The sequence below is a fragment of the Piliocolobus tephrosceles genome, chromosome 11 (assembly GCF_002776525.5).
Source record: "Piliocolobus tephrosceles isolate RC106 chromosome 11, ASM277652v3, whole genome shotgun sequence".
Classification (NCBI taxonomy): domain Eukaryota; kingdom Metazoa; phylum Chordata; class Mammalia; order Primates; family Cercopithecidae; genus Piliocolobus; species Piliocolobus tephrosceles.
Window position 1 is genome coordinate 91,846,405 of NC_045444.1, and position 19,946 is coordinate 91,866,350.

General features: G+C 37.6%; 1 protein-coding gene across 4 annotated transcripts in view; it reads left to right on the forward strand.

Moving 5' to 3' along the window:
* The window catches only part of PARD3B (par-3 family cell polarity regulator beta), a 1,041,361-nt gene that overhangs the window by 814,777 nt on the left and 206,638 nt on the right, over positions 1-19,946 (forward strand). For all 4 annotated transcript variants that reach the window (XM_026454609.1, XM_026454611.1, XM_026454610.1 and 1 more), the window contains one exon: positions 9,678-9,788. In XM_026454609.1, coding sequence (XP_026310394.1) covers positions 9,678-9,788 — 111 coding nt within the window. The remainder of the gene's footprint in view (positions 1-9,677; positions 9,789-19,946) is intronic.

Sequence of the window (19,946 nt, forward strand, 5' to 3'; positions counted from 1 at the left end):
TAGAATGTTATAGGACCTCCCTGCTTTTTAATCCTAAAAACAAACATCAACATATTTGAGATCTGAAGATTCCCTGATTCAGAATGAAAAACTACCATGACCACCAATTTCAGAGCCACATTCTAGGAATGAGTGACAACCCAGAGAAAAGTAGCTGCTAACGCTTGGCTGGATAAAAAGGTTGGCCTTAAAGGGGGTAGCAGATACAGATATCAGTGGGATTAAACAGGTTTGTTGTTTTCATGTAGCTTGTCATCATCTTGGAAACATATAAACATACTCAGGATAAATGTCTAAACAACATATCAAAATTTAAAACTTTAATTAGAAAACTTAATTTCAGGGTTTCAACTGCCTGACCCAGTTAGGATTAATTAGGAAGATTTTTAATATTGAGTTTGTCTTTCATTATTAAAGCATCAGCTCACTCAGTCTCTACTTGTGTACACATTCTACAAGGCAAATCCCTATCTACTTTTGCATGCCACGGAATGGATTTAAAAAACATAGCCCTACTGTTGTGAAAAGCATCCTGGGTTTTATAGCACTTTGCCTCCCTCCTTAAAAGCTACAGGCTTAGCCAAGGCAGTGTGGGGGACCAGAAATAGAATTAGAATATCTTTCCTTCTTAATCAAGATTGATTTGCAACAAACACAAATCTGTTTATTATTCTATCAATAATATTAACATGAAAGTGACTAATGCCCTTAGGGACCCTCAAAAGGGGGTTGGGATGGGAACTCTAATTGGTCAATTTTCACTGAATTTTTATCAGACCCATTAACTCTCAAGTACGATGGAACCATGTGAGATAAACAAGAAAAGACCTTTGTGACACAAAACCATATGAGATTACAATACATGGAAGTTAATTTCATCAGCATATGTATATGCTAATTCAGAACCCAATTTAGAATACATCTGACAACAGAAACCTTTTATAGGGTGGATTTCAGAATCAACTATGGAAATAATAGTAAAGGGCCTATGAACTTCTCTGCCCCTATATTTTGCTTGAACTATTTCAAACTGTGTAATTTATAAAATGGTAAGGAGCTATCATGCCTAGTTTGTAAGACAGCTAGTTACAGAGTGGACAAACCATTATCCAAGTCCAGAAAATACTATGACTGCGAAGTTTGTAAGTTTTCACATGTGACATTGTTCCATAGATGTCAGACTTTAATATTAGCGATGACTAGATGTTGTAGTTTTTTCCAAATGCATCGTTGACACCCAAAGACTTTTCCTGATTGGAGAAGGAGCTATACAGACTTTGTTTCAAACTTTTCAGCTCTCTTTGGATTCATAGCTAAGCAGCTATTTGGAACAAGAGTGAATGAACTTTTTCCTTGCCTGACTTTTTAGTTCTCACAGGACACTGCTCAGGATCACTTTTGTATAGTGTGTGCACTAAGAGGATGTAGAAGGGTCGGTGGTAATACCTGCATAAATTGCACAGTGAGATGTGGGAGGAAAGTTGTAGATAGAATGTAGCCTCTTTAAGAAGTGAATTAAATGAGAAAGTAGACGGGAAAAATGCCAGAGGTCAAGCTGTACATATTGTAAATTTGAATCATTCATCAGCGTATGCATGGGAGTCTAGGAGGAATTTGAATGTCATCATTACTTAGAAAAGCCAAGGAAAGAAATAGAAGAAAATATTTGCTGAGAAACTAGAAGAAAACTATTAAGAATAATATTAAAATCTTTATTATATAGAAAACAATAGGCTTCTAGGGACTTAGTTTAATTGAGGGGTTAGATATCTACCTGACGATTCATGTTGTTAATGGTTCAATTCCGTGTGCATAGGCTATTGTGATGTGTAGTGGCTGCTCAGTAATGAATAAATGGATGAATGAATGAATGAACCATTATCAAATTCCACTTTTCCAGATGGTTGTTCACAACCTCCCTACCTAGACAATATAACAACATTAGGGAGGTCTACGTGGGGTGTTTTTCTATAACCCTCTCTGAGGTTCTTGTCTACCTTGTGCAATTCGATCTTTGATTTCTTAAATTCTAAGAGATCTCATTTTATGGATAGAAACCATTTTTCTTATACATGCTGCATCACATTAACTGATGCATTAATTGCCCTGGAATTCCTTTACTTCCCCTTTACCTACACCATAAACAAGCTAGTTTCCTCTCCCAGGCTGCTGCCCTTTCTGAGTCTCCTTCCATCTAAGACTAGTATCTCCAGAGACGCTATCTCTATCCTCCTTCCTTATCAAGAACTTTCATCTCCTATGTTCATAGCAGCCTTATTCACAATAGCCAAAAGGTGGAGACAACCCCAAATGTCCATCAGTGGATGAGTGGATAAACAAAATGGGGTTATGTACATGCAATGGAATATTATTCAGCCTTAAAAGGGAATGAAATTCTGACACATGCAACAGAGATGAGTCCTGAAGACCTTCTACTAGGTGAAATAAGCCAGAGACAAATGAATAAATTTTCTGTGATTCCACTTATGTGAATTTCACATAGAATAGTCAAATTTATAGAGACTTAAAGTCGAATGGCAGTTACCAGGCGCTAGAGGAAGGAGTGGGGAGTTACTGTAGAGTGGGTACGCAGTTTCCATTTGAGATCATGAAAAATTCTGGACATGAATAGTGTGATGGTTTCTCAATGTGAGTGTGCTTAATACCACTGAAGTGTACACTGAAAAATGGCTAAAATGGCAAATTTTATGTTATGTATATTTTACCTTAATAAAGAGGGAAAAGAACTTTCTTCTTCTCTGTCCTCCATCTCCGAATTCTCAGTCTCTTTTCCTGTCAGCAACTGAAATGTTCTGTGGTATAACCCAGATTGAAAACCTCCTTCTTCAGCAGCACTCAACTGCACCTGCAGCTACCTCCCTCCCATCACCCAGTCTGTAATGCTTGTACAGACACTTATACTTACCCACTATTCACTCTTCAGATCATGCCTACATGACTTCTGCTCACACTACTCCGCTGACCCTTGCCAAGGCTATGAATGACTTTATGTTGCCAAATCTAATGAACCCTTTTCAGTCCTCACCTCGTTGGGCGTCTCAGCAGCATTCCCATCTGTTGACCTTGTCTGTCTTCTTGCAGCACTCTTTAAACTCTTTTGCAACCAGCCACATTCTCTTGATTTTCATTCAGCTCTCTTGCTGGTCTTTCTCTGTCTCTGTTGTCCAACTGCCTCTCCCCACACCCCCACTCCTTGAAGTGTTACAGTGTCTCAGGACTTAGGCCTGAGCTCATCTACTGGAATTTCCCAAAGATATATTACAATAATAATCATGTTTAAAATTGAATTTTTTGATACCTCTTCATTGACTCACCATTTCCAAATCACTATCTTCTCTTCTCAATGGCCATTTCTCTAGTCCAAGTCACTGTCATCTTTCACTCACTCCTGCAGAAGTCTCCCCAGTCAGTTAAATCACTGGTTTTACTTATGTTACTGCTTTTACTTTCTGCTTTTTATTTCAGCACCAGGATGGTCTTTTTAAAATATTCATCACGTTGTATGATGAATACAAGTGTTCAACACTTGGTTCCTCTGCCGTTTCTCCTCCACTAAATCTATCCCCTAGTTTCCCCACCTAGCTTCTCTGTGCCTTGAATGACTAAGAAATTACTCCCATCACTCTTAGATTAAACCACCAGCTTCTCTCACACCTGTGCCCATTCGCTTTTCCATCTGCATCCTGACAGAGTTTCCTCTCATCTCCCAGGCTCTGGCCTTCTTTTACTGCTTTGAATACACCAAGCCTTCCCCACACAAGTCCTTTGCATGTGCTGTTTCCTTCACCCTCAAGACTTTTCTCCCACTCTTTGCTTGTCTGGAACTTCTCACTCTTATATTCTCAGCTTAAATCTATTTTTTCACTGAGGCATTTCCCAATCAGTCACTTCCCTATTATTGTCTCTTCTGACATCCTTTACAGCACTTACCACAACTAACAACTACAGACAGATGGTAACTGTCTCCTCTGTTAGAATGTAAATTTCATGAGGATATTGTGTAGTTTTGTATGCCAACATAATATTAACCTATATCAATTGCTTATAATTTCTAACAGCTAGTAGATACCTAATAAATATTTTTTGAAAGAAAGAAAGAGAGAGAGTAAGGAAAGAAGAAAGATTTTCCATGAATCTGTTTCATATGACCTCTATAGTAATGAACAGAGAAATGGACAGGTGTTTTAAGCAAACTTGTAATTCATGAACATCTAAATTTACATAAAGGATATGTTGAAAGGTGATTTTTCCACTTTACAAAAAAGATCCATCATAAGATTCTTTAAACAGCCTTCCCAGGTACATGTAAAATAAGATTTTATTGATTAAAACCATATGTTTGCACAGAATTTTTTAAGAAAATATCTTTTATATAAAGTAAGGTTGACCTCTAAGCAATTTCCTTAAGGCACCTAGCCCAGAATTGCCAACTCTCAAATTTCTAAGGTAACAGATAATGGGAGGCCTGGAATGCAGTGCATATTTGAAACTCTGGAATATAAAGTAGTAATTTTAGCCATTCAGGGTTTGCGACTTTTCTCACAAAAATAGCTAATGGAAGATAAACCTCCTCAACTCCTCTTTCTATATCTCAGTAAAAGTAAGAGTGGCTGTGAAATGATCCCCACAAAGGCTGCTACAGAAAGGAAAACAAAGGCTTGGAAAGTCACCAAATCGAGTCTTTCCCCCTCACTTTCTCCTCCCCTCCTTTACTGCCACTACTGATAATTAAGTTGTCTTATTGAAAAATGAAAAAGAATTCAGTGTGTTAATAAATAAAATGCAATTAACTTCTCTGGGTCTCAATTTCCTCATCTTAACAATGTGGGAGTTTTTTTTTTTTTTTTTTTTTTAAGATTATTGTTTAATAATGCTGTTCTCGAGCCTACCCAAACTTTACAAAATAAGGTAATTTGTAATCATTTCCTCTGGCTAATACAATAAATTTCACAGCTATTTCTGCCCTTCTTTTTGGAAACTTTAATCAAGGATCATGAACTTTAAATCGAAGCATTTATAATATTTGTAGAATTGCTTGATTTGACTGTTATTGGCGGTTCTTGCTAAGAAGAAAATACTTTGCAGAATTTACTTACAACTAACTTTTTTTTTTCTTACCAAACATATATTCCACTGTGAGGGAAGCATAATGCACTACTGCTGAACTGTATGTAGTACAAGTGAAATATTTTAGCTACCAGAAACAAAAATAATTTATTGGGTGTGGTAATAAAGATCAAGGTAGGCTAGGAAATGGTTAGTTTTACCTTCCCAAAACAAGACTGCTTTTACCTCAGAAATCCCAAAACCTGCAAATATAGCAGAAATAATATGGGACATTGAAAAAAAAAAAAAAAAAAGCCTAATACCTGTAAAGCTTTTGGCAAAATTTTTTGCCCTCATCAACCTCCTGAAGTGTTATTTCTACCCTGACTCACCACCATATTGAATATTTTGCCCAAACAGTACTATATTTAATGACATTTTAAGCAAAAGTTATTTATCTCATGTGATGTATTGAGCTATTAACTTGTCACATAAACATACTTACAGTAATCATGTTGACCCCTAAGACTCTTCTACATGGGTCTGGAATGCTAAAGAGTGTATTCATGAAAACATTATTTAGCTATCTCCTGCTCTGTAGGTTAAAGAGAGGTTTTGAATGTATCGAGCAATTCTGAATTATATTTGAAAGTTAATGTTCTGGCCGGGCGCAGTGGCTCATACCTGTAATCCCAACACTTCGGGAGGCCGAGGCGGGCGGATCACCTGAGGTCAGGAGTTCAAGACTAGCCTGGCCAACATGGTGAAACCCCGTCTCTATTAAAAATACAAAAAAATTAGCCAGGCATGGTGGTGGGCACCTGTAATCTCAGCTACTTGGGAGGCTGAGGCAGGAGAATCGCTTGAACCCAAGAGGAGGAGGTTGCAGTGCAGTGAGCCGAGATTGCGCCACTGCACTCCAGCCTCAGTAACAAAAGTGAAACAAAGTCTCAACAAAAAAGAAAGAAAGAAAGTTAATGTTCTTATATTTTTGTCTGTATTTTTTCTCTTTTCCCTACATCTGTAAATGATACATGGATATTTCTTCAGTGAAAAGAAAAGGAATAAATTCAGAAAGGGAAACCGGAAAGAGACAAAAGGACAGAAAACCAGACTGGGGGATGATAGCATTAAAGCTGACAGTTGGTTCACCAGAGTCCCAAGACTAGACTGGCTACAACCAAAAAACTACAGTAGGAGTAGAGAGAGATGGAGAGATGGCAATGGAGGGAGAAAGTTCAGGAAAAAATACTTGCTGATTGAAATTATAAGTTGAGAAATGTGCAGAAGACTGGAAGAGGCTTCTAGGGAAGGCAGGGCCATAGCACAATTATTAATATGAGCAATGCCACCTTCCAGGTGTGATACTCAGAGCTCCCACTTGACTAACACCCTCTGCTATAGTCAAATCACAGTCTAGGAAGCTACAAATAGATGCCCATTGCTATGGGATTCTGAAGAAGACAGAAACATGCGCTTGTTTTGTGATTCTTCTATTATTCTGGTTGCTTGAAGTACAGGACTTGCTTCAAAATGTATATGTCAGATCCTCAAGTGAGGAGACTCTGATTCTCTGTGTGTGTGCTGGGGCAGGGTTGGGGGTATTAGGCCAGCCCAAGCATGTATAATTTGAAGAAAACTAAGAATCGCTGGGCACGGTGGCTCATGCCTATAATCCCAGCACTTTGGGAGGCCAAGGTGGGCGGATCACCTGAGGTCAGGAGTTCAAGACCAGCCTGGCCAACATGGTGAAATCACGTCTCTACTAAAAATATAAAACATTAGCTAGGCATGGTGGTGCATGTCTGTAATCCCAGCTACTTGAGAGACTGAGGCAGGAGAATTGCTTGAACCGGGGAGGCGGAGGTTGCAGTGAGCTGAGATCACGCCATTGTACTCCAGCCTGGGCAACAAGAGTGAAACTCCATCTCAAAAGAACAAAAACAAACAAAAATCTAGGAATCGCCCCAAGTTTTTTGGGGGGGGAGGGGGGTGGTTTGTTTGTTTGTTTTGTTTTTTGAGACAGAGTATCACTATGTCACCCAGGCTGGGCTGCAGTGGCGCCATCTCGGCTCACTGCAACCTCCGCCTCCCGGGTTCAAGTGATTCTCCTGCCTCAGCCTTCCGAGTAACTGGGACTACAGGCATGCACCACCACACCCGGCTAATTTTTATATTTTTAGTAGAGACAGGGTTTCACTGTGTTGGCCAGGCTGGTCTTGAACTCCTGACCTCAGGTGATCCACCTACCTTGTCCTCCCAAAGTGCTGGAATTACAGGCATGAGCCACCGCGCCTGGCCTCCCCAGGTTATTTATTTATTTATTTATTTATTTATTTATTTATTTATTTATTTATTTATTTATTTTGAGACGGAGTCTTGCTCTGTCGCCCGGGCTGGAGTGCAGTGGCCGGATCTCATCTCACTGCAAGCTCCGCCTCCCGGGTTTACGCCATTCTCCTGCCTCAGCCTCCTGAGTAGCTGGGACTACAGGCGCCCGCCACTTCGCCCGGCTAGTTTTTTGTATTTTCAGTAGAGACGGGGTTTCACCGTGTTAGCCAGGATGGTCTCGATCTCCTGACCTCGTGATCCGCCCGTCTCGGCCTCCCAAAGTGCTGGGATTACAGGCTTGAGCCACCGCGCCCGGCTGGTTATTTAGATAGATAGACAGAAAGATAGGATTGGAACTATGCACATACACACTTATACACAAACATACACATGCAGTTAAAATTGCTGCTACTTAATAAAAAGCAAATAATAAATGGGATTAACAGATTTAAGAAGAATGTTTACCTTAACTAAAGATCATGCGTAACTGAGTGACTTTTTCTCCTGGTTATTAATAGAGCACCTGGTTAAAATAGGTCATTTTCTTTTTCATGTTTGTTGGTAACAAGACCATAAGAGTTACATCTGGAGAAAATGTCTACTGGGAAAAATGCCTGTTATATAAGAATATGTCCTAGAAATAATTCAATTGTGTCTTTTGTTTTTTGAGGTGGAGTCTTGCTCTGTCACCAGGCTGGAGTGCAGTGGTGTGATCTGGGCTCGCTGCAACCTCTGCCACCTCCCAGGTTCAAACGATTCTCCAGCCTCAGCCTCCCAAGTAGCTGGGATTACAGGCGTGTGCCACCACGCCCAGCTAATTTTCATATTTTCAGTAGAGATGGGGTTTCACCATCAGCCAAGATCTGCCCGCCTTGGCCTCCCAAAGTGCTGGGATTACAGGTGTGAGACACTGTGCCCAGCCGTGTCTTTTTTATTTCAAATGTGCAGTTTTCATTTTCCTAAAAGTACTAAAAATATATGGGGTTTTTGTAAAGCATCATAATTGCCACTGTGCCCATTTAACTATATACATCGCAGGCACTCAGGAATGCTCAGAACATACTAACCCAAAGAAACCTCCCTTTCTGCGGAATTGTATTATATTTTCATTGTGTTCCAGAGCTGACTCAGGAAGCTGGGGCTGCATTAGAGAGTGATTGTGCATGAACGAAAGCATACAGGCGGAGATCGGGTTCTAATCTCAGCCCTTCCCTGACTCTGTTGGGAGATCTTGGTCAAGGTCCAACACCTCTCAGAGCTTTTGGTTCTTCGCTGGTAAAATGAGAGCATTGAGCAAGGTGTTCAGTAAGGCCTCTCGTGGCACTGTTGTATAATTCCAGGAGTTTACCTTTAAGTGCCAATGACACTGGAGCTCGGGAAGCCTGCTTAGGAGATTGATCAGTTTTTATTTAAATATTAATGATAATTCTTTAGTTTCTCACTCTCTATTGCATTAATAGGTCATCATAATTAGTCTTGAATGTTTGTCTATCTAAATAATAAGGAAAATTTTCAAATTATGTGTGCTTCTGCTGCCCCTTCTCCCTTACCTTTTGTTGACACATACAAAGGGAATCAGAATCTCATCACAGGAAGACCTGACATAGACATTTTAAAGAAAGTCCTGGCCAGGTACAGTATCTTACTTCTATAATCACAGCACTTTGGGAGGCTGAGGTGGGCATATCACTTAGGGCCAGAAGTTCAAGACCAGTCTCACCAACATGGTGAAACCCTGTCTCTACTAAAAATACAAAAATTAGCTGGGCGTGGTGGTATGCACCTGTAATCCCAGCTACTCAGGAGGCTGAGGCACGAGAATCGCTTGAACCCCGGGTGGCGGAGATTTCAGTGAACCAAGATCATGCCACTACACCCCAGTCTGGGTGACAGGGCGAGACTCTGTCTCAAAAAAAAAAAAAAGAAAGAAAGTCCTACCTCTAAGCAACCTGAATCATAGAAGAATCACAAAACAAGCTGATGTTTCTGTCTTTCTCAGACTTCCATAAAAGCACATGATATTGTGTATGATACATGATAAATATGAGTGAAAAGGAGGAAGGAAAGAAGGAAACAAAGGAGACAGAAAAGGGGGAATTTCATAATGGCATTGTTTTTCTGCTTTCATTCTCTTCTTTTAGTTCCATTTTATGCAAAATGATCTTGACTTCCTTCAAGTAAAGAAGTATGACTTAATGAGTTCATCCCATAAGTATCTTAGCTTTACGGCAAACACAATGTGATTACTGTTAACAACCTTCTCCTTCATGTTTCACTAGATTTGGAAAGAAGAAAGAGGATAAGGGTGGAAAGGCTGAGCAGAAAGGTGCTCTGAAGCATGGTGGCCTGAGAGAAGAAGAGCTGGAGAAAATGAAAGAAGAGCGTGAAAGGTGAGCAGAAGTGCCGAGACCTTCATTTTCTTTGACTCTATGGTCTGGGTTTAATTTAGATATTGCAACAGTCAACTGAGGAAATTTCATTTTAAGAAGTATAAGTGTTGACCGATCTGAAAGGAAAGGTGTGTGATACAAAAAGAACCTCCCTTTCTGGACATTTTTATTCTATTTTGAGAAGAAATTTGCTTCATGGTTTTATTATATCAGTGCCTATAATTCCATGACACACTACCACCTGCTTTGACCGTAAAAATGCATATTTTCTCTATGTTTTTTTTTTTTTCCCCAAGGAAAGGTCATTTGGATATTGATGTTTATAACTATCCAGTTCCCATAGTCTGTTCCTAATTTTGGTCAAGCTGTTGTACACCTTCTTAATTTTATTCTGCAGAATCCGTTTGGGTCCTGTAATTTGAGAAGCGCATGTCCTTCATTCTTTAAAAAGACACTGTCTTTTATTAGGCCATCAGTAAGCTGAAGAGTATGTTGCCCATCTGTTAAAGGGCCGGCTTCATTTGCTGGAATAATGCCGGTTTGCAAGAGCTGAATTCTCCTGCTTGAGGAGCTTAATGTTCCATTTGGACAAGAGGTCCTTCACATATCTTTGATGTTAACTCTGGCACTTATTGCAAGTGGATGTGTAAATGTCTGATTTTCAAACATGTAATTGAATATTCGTATTTCTCCTGAAAATTATTTGCCTTCACAATTAAATGGAGCTTAGAGAAAAACTGAGATTATGACAAAACCAGCATATAATTTTAAGTGTTTGATTCTGACTTCATCATGTATGTACTCAGATTTATACAACTTTTCACTTGCTTATTAGTTACATTAGTTCTAATAGTTTCTAAAGAGGCCGTTCTTGTATTGATTTTATTACTTTAGTATGTGTACTAAGAAAATCATATCTATTTAGTGCGTTTTCTAGCACAGAGCAGTCCAAGAGTATCTACTGTTAACCTTTGAACCCTATTTTGTTGTCTGTTCCCGTTGAGAAGGCTGACTTTTTCAATAGCAAGGAAAAAAAGCTATTTAGTCCTTTCTCATTTTTGAGAGGTTGATAAGCTGAGTTCTAAGGTCACTGGAGCAGTTAAAAGGAAATCAAGTGTTTTACATTGTTGTTGACTATTCACCTGACAGAGCTATCCTGAAGACATGAAAGATATTCTCCATCATAACCTAAGATTCAGCAATCCTATAATGTAAAATGTAATCCAGGCTGAGATTGTAATGCATATATTGGCAAAGGCATCTATGTGGGAGCCTACATCATAGATGTTGCTGCTCCCTCGACTTCTCTTACTGAGGTTACATCCCATGCCTCATCTTCAGGAAACTGAGCTGTTTGCTAGAATACAGACGTCACATGTTTTGTAGCTCATACTTGCTTGGGACAGGGGAAAAAAAACTCTTAGTAGCTGGGGAACTGTGTGCCAGCTAGAAAATTGATAACCCATAAAATAAGGGGGTGTCTTTAAGCAAGAGTTCATTTCCTTTCTGGTTTTGCCTTTAGTAGGCAGATGCCTGAGGGAGTCTTGTTCTTAAAAGCTGAGCTGTAAATTCACTTCAGCTGGCTGTATAGGCTTCGGATCCAATTTTCTTAAAATATGTCTGGTCAAAATAGTGAAAGAACTATACTATTAGCCTCCACTTAGGCCACTTCCCACACATGAACACATAAAACACATCTGATAGGGGTTTCCTAGAGACAACATTGTCTCAATCATGTGGTAGAGGAAGAAGTTGAGGAGTTGATTTTATGGTTGGGTGCTATAGAATTAATGACCAAGGGCATTTCAACAGCTCAGGGGCTGAGAGCCACGGATGGTGGAGGTGGAGGCTGAACATCTGGCATTGCTCCCAACCCTGGAGTCCTGATCCTTAGCTCTCCATCATCTATGGGAAACCAGTTCACAACTCTTAAACAACTCAGCGAGTGTATCACTCTTCATGATATGGCAATGGAAAAAAATAGAATAAAGTAAGAAATAGTGTTAAAAGCTATTATACTTTTCTCCTAACATGTTTGAAATTTGTTTCTTTGATGTGATTCAAGTCATTCTATTGCTTACTTGTCTCATCCTGTCATAAGTTTCATAATAGATTTAGCATATCTCTTAGATTAGCATATCTCATTTTCAAAATATTTAATGCACCTGAATAAAATATATACCATACAGTACTGGAGCCAGCTTGTACCAGCTTATAGGAACCAACTGTTAAACTTTCAAGAATTTTGTAAGCTGGCTGATAAGCCATTGGCAGTTTGACATTGGCTATGGTGAGTATATTTATAGCACAATTTTTTTGAAGAGCTAGTTTACCAGCACACGGCTACAGGTGTGTGACAGCTATCTTTAGTGCATATCCAGGAGGCAGTTATCCAAAGAAGAGGCAGGAAACAAAACCCAAATTCAACCACATGATTTCTTATAGCTGAGTTGCTCAAAATGTGGTCCAGGGACCAACTACATCATAATGAATCATTAGAAGACCTTGTTAAAAATGACGATTCCTGAGCACCATCCCAGACTTGCAGAATCAGAACCTTGGGAGTTGGAGCCCAGGAATCTGTGTTCCATACACAAGCCCAAGGTGATTTGTCAGCAGTCTAAAGTCTGAGAACCACTGACTTGGAGGAACAGAATTTGGCTATAACATACAACTATTCTTATTTAGTGAAAAATGATACACGGATTTTTTTCTCAGAAGGACTGAGTGGCCCAGTCTACAAATATTTTCCTCGTTCCTCATGTGCCTTCTATGAAATGTCTTTTCTTACTGGTACAATCTTTTGTAAACAAATTAGAAACCTTAGCTCACTCAACTAAGGGAATATGGATCGCTTGCCCCCAGCACTCCTCATGTATATAAAACTTACAAAAGCAATATCAGTTCATTAAGAAAATTTTGGAAACATTAAAAGGATAAAGACTATTAAAACCATACATAATTCTACCATAATCCCATAACCACTACTAATATTTTATAATCCTTTTTCTATGTGTATACAGTTGGCTCTGTATCCATGGTTTCCACATCTGTGGATTCAACCAACCGCAGATTGAAAATATTTAGAAAAGAAATTTCACACAGTTCCCAAAAGCAAAATTTAAATTTGCTGTGCCAAGTACTACATTGAATCTATGCAAAAGAAGTGATGTGTAGGCACTGTAATAGGTATTACAAGTAATCTGGAGATGATTAGTATATGAGAGGATATACATAGGTTATATGCAAATATTACTCTATTTTGTATCAGGGAGCTGATCATTCACAGATTTTGATATCCGCAGGGTGTCCTAGAACTAATCCCCCATGGATACCAAGGGACAACTCTACGTTCTTTGAACACTTGATATCCAAAACCTACATCTATAACATTTTGCTTTTTTCATAGCCTTTTATGTTGAACATTTTTCCCATGTAATTAATATTTTTAAAATATGTCATGTTGATCACTGCCTAATATTCTATGAGATCAATATATAATAAATTATTTACCTTCCATTATCAAACATTTATTCTGTTTCCATTTTTATCTTTTTTTAATTTCCTTTAAAAAAAAATAGAGACAGGGTCTCTCACTACATTGTACAGGCTTGTCTCGAATTCCTGAGCTTAAGTAATCCTCCTGCCTCAGCCTCCCAAGTGCTGGGATTACAGGCAGGAGCCACCATGACCAGACTGTTTCAATTTTTCATTGTTTCAAATAATACTTGGATGAATATCCAGGTACAAATGTCTTTATAAGTTACCTCCTAAATCGTATAATTCCTATTGAAGTTTTAATTTTCTTGTAATTGTTTTACCGTAGGATTAATCTAACCTCAATTCTAAATTTTAGGGTTTTATATTATCTCTCCCCATTCATCTAATTGTTTTTTGCTGATTTTCATATCTCATTTTAAGTTATCTACATTTCTAATTCCTGATCCGGAACCATTTTGCTGCTATATATGGATAGTTTATTTATAGCTACATGTATGGAAAAAGTCCAAAAAGCCATAAAAGATGAGTTGGGTTACTAGATTAGATTAGAGGAATGCAGAGTCTAGAACAGTGGTTCTCAATGGGAGGGGGCAATTTTACTACAAGGGCATTTGGCTATGTCTGGAGACATTTTTGGTTGCCATAACTTGGGAAGAGGGGTGAGCAGTTACTGCCTTTTACTGGGTAGAGGCTAGCAATGTAGCTAAAAATCTTATAACCCACAGGCAGCCACCTTCCCCAAAAAACATGAATCATCCAACTGAAAATGTCAACAGTACAGAGTTTGAGAAATGCTTTTATAGTCTCCAGCCTTCACAAAGAGCAAGGTGCTCTCCTAGACATCAGAATTGCATTGTGTCATATTTCCTGTGGATAATGCAGAGGAATCTGGATCAGATGATATAACCCTAGAAGGATTATTAGCTATTTGAGAATGGTACCCAAACATTACTTATGAATATCCCATCAATCTAAGCTTGCAAGAATAATTTTTCTCATTAAAATTTATTTTTAACCTTGGCCTGCTGAGCATCGGCGTTAGTGATGGTGACCTGTTGATCAGATTGTGGATGCCACAAAACTTCAGTGGTTGACAATATGTCCGATGACAGAATCAGCAGGAACAATGGGACTGAATTAAACAAAAAGAAAGTTAATGGAAATAAATGTAAAGTCTTGCATTTAGGTCCGAAAATGAACTACACATACACAGGATGTGGAAGGTTTGATTTAATACCAAATATATGAAAAATTTGCCTGATGGTTTTAGTTGAGCATAAGTTTAGCGTGAGTCAACATGTGGATATGCCTGCCAAAAACTTAATCTGGTCCTAAGCTACATTACTGGAAGTTCATGTACAAAATAAAGGAAGCAACAATAATTCTAATTTTACACTGCTCAGATCACACCTGGAATATCCTATGCCTCTCTCTCACACAGAGAATGTGGGTACTAAATCCAAGTCTTATTAAAAATGTTGAAAGACCTGAGAATACACAGCTTACAGAGTCCAGACTTTGTGAATTTCTCATGCTTGGAGACCTGTCACATAGAAGAGAGATTAGATCTGTTTTGTAGCACCCATTTTATTCCATTCTACTTTATCAGTTTATTTGCTTATTCATCCATTCATTTATTTACTTTATTGAAAACAAATTATTTACTTAATATTTATTTTCTTATTTATGTATTTGTTTCTTGAAGATACTAATGGAGCATTATTTTAAGAGAGGTAGTTTTCAGCTTAATGGAAGGAAAAAGTCCTTAAAATTAGGGTGCAGTATGAAGCAGTGAGTTTGTTGACACTGGAACTGTTGAATAAGGAGCTAATGAAATGATTACATTTAGAAAGCATTAGTTCATCATGTAAATATTGGGCTAGATCAGAGTTTTATAAGTTTTAGTCACTGATCTATTTCCTTTATTGTCTTAATTATATTTATACATAAATAAATAAAATATTATAAAAATACATAGCTATGTAAGTTAGCTTATCTAAGTACATTAAGCCACATAGCACCTAAAATCTTCTTGTGGTTTTTTTTTTGTTTGTTTGTTTTTTAAAGACAGAATCTCTCTCTGTCACCAGGCTGGAGTGCAGTGGCACAATCTCAGCCCACCGTAACCTCCACCTCCCGGGCTCAAGCAGTTCTTCTGCCTCAACTTCCCAAGTAGCTGGGACTACAGGCACGTGCCACCACGCCCAGTTAATTTTTGTATTTTTAGTAGAGATAGGGTTTCATCATGTTGGCCAGGATGGTCTCGATCTCTTGAAATTGTGATCCGCTCACCTCGGCCTCCCAAAATGCTGGGATTACAGGCGTGAGCCACTGCACCTGGCCTTCTAGGGTATCTTAAATGCTACTTTGTCTTTAGATGATCTCTAGGGTTCTTTCCAGATATTCCAGTATGAGAAATATCTAAATATCTTAAGTATGGAAGCATTTACTTTTACTTTTCTAGAACAATAATTATTGAACTTGCAATGGCAGTGGTTTATGGTAGTGCATACACCATTGTTGCCTGAGTGTATAAGCCCAAGTTTCATTCTCAAGATTGTGTGGTAGGATTTTCTTAATCTCATATAAGAGATTTCTGAGCTTATGATGTGTCCCCTCCTGTTAAAAGTCAAACAGTCTGTTGCAGTGAAGCCCTGCATTAAATAAACTCATCATTTTGTTCATGCTTCAGTGAGATTAGCCATAATAAAAGATTAGCTCCACAGGCCCATATTCATTTCTAGAGATATGAACCCAGTGTTATGTTCAAAGATGATTTCTTCCAGCACTTTTCAAACTAAATTAAATTAGCATTTTTCACACATTCAGATTATGTAAATTAGCATCCTGAGCTGCAAGCAAGAGATTGTCTTAATATGTCAGTAAGTATATATTGTTGTTGTTTAATTCTAAGACCTAAGTTTGTAACCTTTTACAAAGTCTGAAATTAATCAGAATCTTGAACCTGTAAAATACCAAACTAAATACTTGTATTCCTAATACTGTCTCAAAAATCCAGTGGAGATTGGTTAAAAGAAAAATATGTCTGCCTCCTCATCATTAATTTAATATTACTATCCTGGGAAAAGTATCTCCACTGACACCAAAGACTTTCTTCCATTGAAGTCGCATATTACTGACCCTTAAGTAAAACTTCAGTAAATGAAGTTTTCTCCTAAAAATTGAAAAAAAAAATTTAATAACATGAGTTATATATTCCAAAATCTTTCATTACTCTTATACCATATCAGAGTTTATTTTGCAGGAAGCTCATTTGTTCTATTAATTAAACATTGCTTTCGTAGATCTTACTAGAATCTTAGCAGAATACATGAGGAGATGGGAGAAAAAAAAGAGCCAACCTCTTCAGCTTCAGCATTGAAAAGTATGAAAACATATGGCTCTTGTTTTCAACAACTAGCCTGAACGGAATGTCTAAGTGAGAGTGAAGCTAAGATTTAGGAAAGTTAATCAGTTTCAGTGTCTGAATTCAAGGTTCTTAGTTTTCTTTCCTTTTGGGAAGCCCTCCAAGAACTGCAGAGACTTCTCCCTTGCCTTATCAGCTGAGCTGCTTGTGGCCTGTTCCCTTTAGTTTAAATCAATACATGTGTTTTTGATATTTGGCAAACCAAGATTTAATTATGCAGCTGCAAGTTCCCCACATAAACGAAATGCATCTTAGAGATATAAAAACATTCGGAAACCATTTATAGTTTGAGAATTCAAGTGGGTGAAAATCTATTCCCAACCTCTCAGCATTTTATTTAATTACGGAGGATTTTTATGTTACTGGAAATTGAAATGAAAACCAGAATAAGGCTAGAGTTTATCCAACATTTGTTCATACTGAAAAATGAAGATGCTTATTAGAGTTGAAGAAGGAAAAGGAAAGTATTACATTCTGGAATTAATATTTTGGTTGTAATCTACACACATATAACGCTCCTAAATATATACAGCAACAAGTGAATTGATAGGATTTTGTCATTATTGTACACTCAAAAAAGGATGTATTAAAGAAACCAGAAGGTTGATTTCTTTAATTTGCCAAGCGATTCTCAATAATTAATTATTTACTGAACTTAATAACTTTGGCAGTATTTGAACTGTTGAAAACACCCATGTTTTGGCATGATTACATACACATGACTAATTCAGCATGGTTTTACTCGTCACTGAATATCCCTATCTTTTGCAGTAGAATTTTCTAGGTCCTGTGGTTTGGGTAAAATAAAATGTTGGAATGATTCCCAGTTTTAATAGTCCCAATTTATTATTACTACTGAACCCTGATCAGATCATGGACTGGATTAGATCCCAGTTTTTCAAAATGCCCCAATTTATGGCTCCCTTAGAATGCTGATAAAAATGTGTATTTGAATAAGGCTTTGGTTGGCTAAAAAAGATCCAGTTAATTACTTTTAGATCCTTATTGTATCATCACTGCATGGAAGTTATGAAAAATCTTACTAGGTGGTGTTTCTCAGGACAAGGTCATGTTCTCATTTTATGCTAATAGAAAGAAGCTATCAGATTTCTGTTTTTCATGGTACTAACTAACTCAGTGAATGAAAAGAGATCTTTCTGTATCCCAGTGATTATATTGATGCTCTTGTAAAGGTAAGAATATCCATCTTTCCTAGAATGAGAATTAAAAATAGAGAGAAAGAACATAAACACAATGACATAGTAGCCATACACACCCACTGCTCTTTATTCAGGGGCCGTTTTTCAAACTTTGCCTCTGATTTAGAGAAGTTAGGGATTTAGACACAGCTTGGGGTGAAGGTAGCTTTAATATCTATACATTTATTTGATCTCTGTAACACCTATCTTCTCAGAAATGCTTGCGGTCACCAACAAAACTTGGCACATTACTGTATTTCTATAGAGCAGAGATGGAAACACCTACATCCTAATGCCATGCCAGCATTTTTTATGAGCCAAAATCCTTTTATGGGACTTGAATCAATGTTAGAAGTGCTGTATTAGCAACTGCTTGTCAGCCGAGCTGGATTAATACATAAAATGAATCACTTGACTGGCATGCTTTCCAACAGTCATTTAAGCAAACTTCTATGAAGTACACCAGCTCTTTACAAATTGTTTTAAATAATTTTAAATATTTTTAAAGAATTCATGTACCCTGGAGTGACGTATTACTTTATTGTATGTAGTTGTAGGGCTGTTGGAATACATTCTGAAAATAAATTATACTGAATTACCTAGAATGATTCCACAGAAATGTTTAGAGTATCTGACCTGATAAAAATGTGGAAAGAAATTTTAAATTTCTCTGATCCAGGATATTTGGTTGCAATTTAAACGTATTAAATAAAGAAATAAATACTTAATGTAATCCACAATTTTTTTGTAATTCACTAGATTTTATGCCAATCAGAGATACCAGAGCTATATCTCAGAGATACAGGTTGAATATCCCTTATCCAAAATGCTTGGAACCAGAAGTGTTTCGGACCTCGATTTTTTTTTTTTTTTTTTTTTTTGGCATATTTGCATTATGTTTACCAGTTGAGCATTCTGAATCTGAATCAGAAATGTTCCAATGAGCATTTCCTTTGAGCGTCATGTCAGTCCTCAAAAAGTTTCAGGTTTTGGATTTTCACATTTGAGATGCTCAACCTATACAGATAAATTTGCTTTAATGAGGATTAAATACAGCAGTGGCAGAATTTGAGAAGAGCATTTTCTGTGAAAGCTTGGGGGGACTGTAAGTAGGTAGAAGGCCATTTAGTGACTAGAATTTAGAAATAAGAGCCTCTGTTTTATTATTTGTTTTCATAGCATTGGATAAGCCACTTTTGAGGATGTATTCTTATAGTTTCTCTTTTTAGTACCATGAAATAAAATGGTAATCATAATACTTAAAGGCCCCCGTTTTCTGTATTTCGTTTGGATAAAATGCTTTTTAACTTCTAAGTTATTTAGAAGAAAAAACTTTGCATAAATAAAAGTTTAGTGAACCCAGAATATTTTCTGTAGGCCAGTTTGGGGCTGGATAATATGCTAGTAATCTTAATTTGCTGAAAGTGCCCTGAAAACTGTGGATATATCAAACTTCTGTAAATCAAATATTTTTTAAAAATTTGTAAGTCTCTCATCTTCTTTCCTTATTTGAACATTTGTTATATACTGCTTTGGGAAGCTTTCATGACAGGCCAAGGTTAGTTAATGTTCACATAGGTTGGCAAACTCTATGTGATTTGAAAGGATGCTCAATCTATTGTCTTCTGGAATCTTCTCCCCCTTGTCCCCACCCAGCCTCCAGCTGCCCCGTATCCTTCACATAGAAATACTAACGTTGGCCTTTGATTTACAAATTCCAAACTTTGAATATGCTTTTTCTGTATTTCCTGGACAGCTTTTTACAACAGTGGTTCTCAACTTTGGGTGGTTCTGACCCAGTGGGTATTTGACAATGTCTGAGAACATTTTTAGTTACCATACTAGGGGGAGGTGCTACTGGAATCTAGTAGGTAGAACACAGGCATCTTTCTCAGCATCCTATACTGCATAGGACAGCCCCCTGCAATAAAGAATTATCTGACTCATGATATGACTTGTGCCAAGGTTGAGAAACCATATTTTAGATAGATAGATAGATAGATAGATAGATAGATAGATAGATAGATAGAT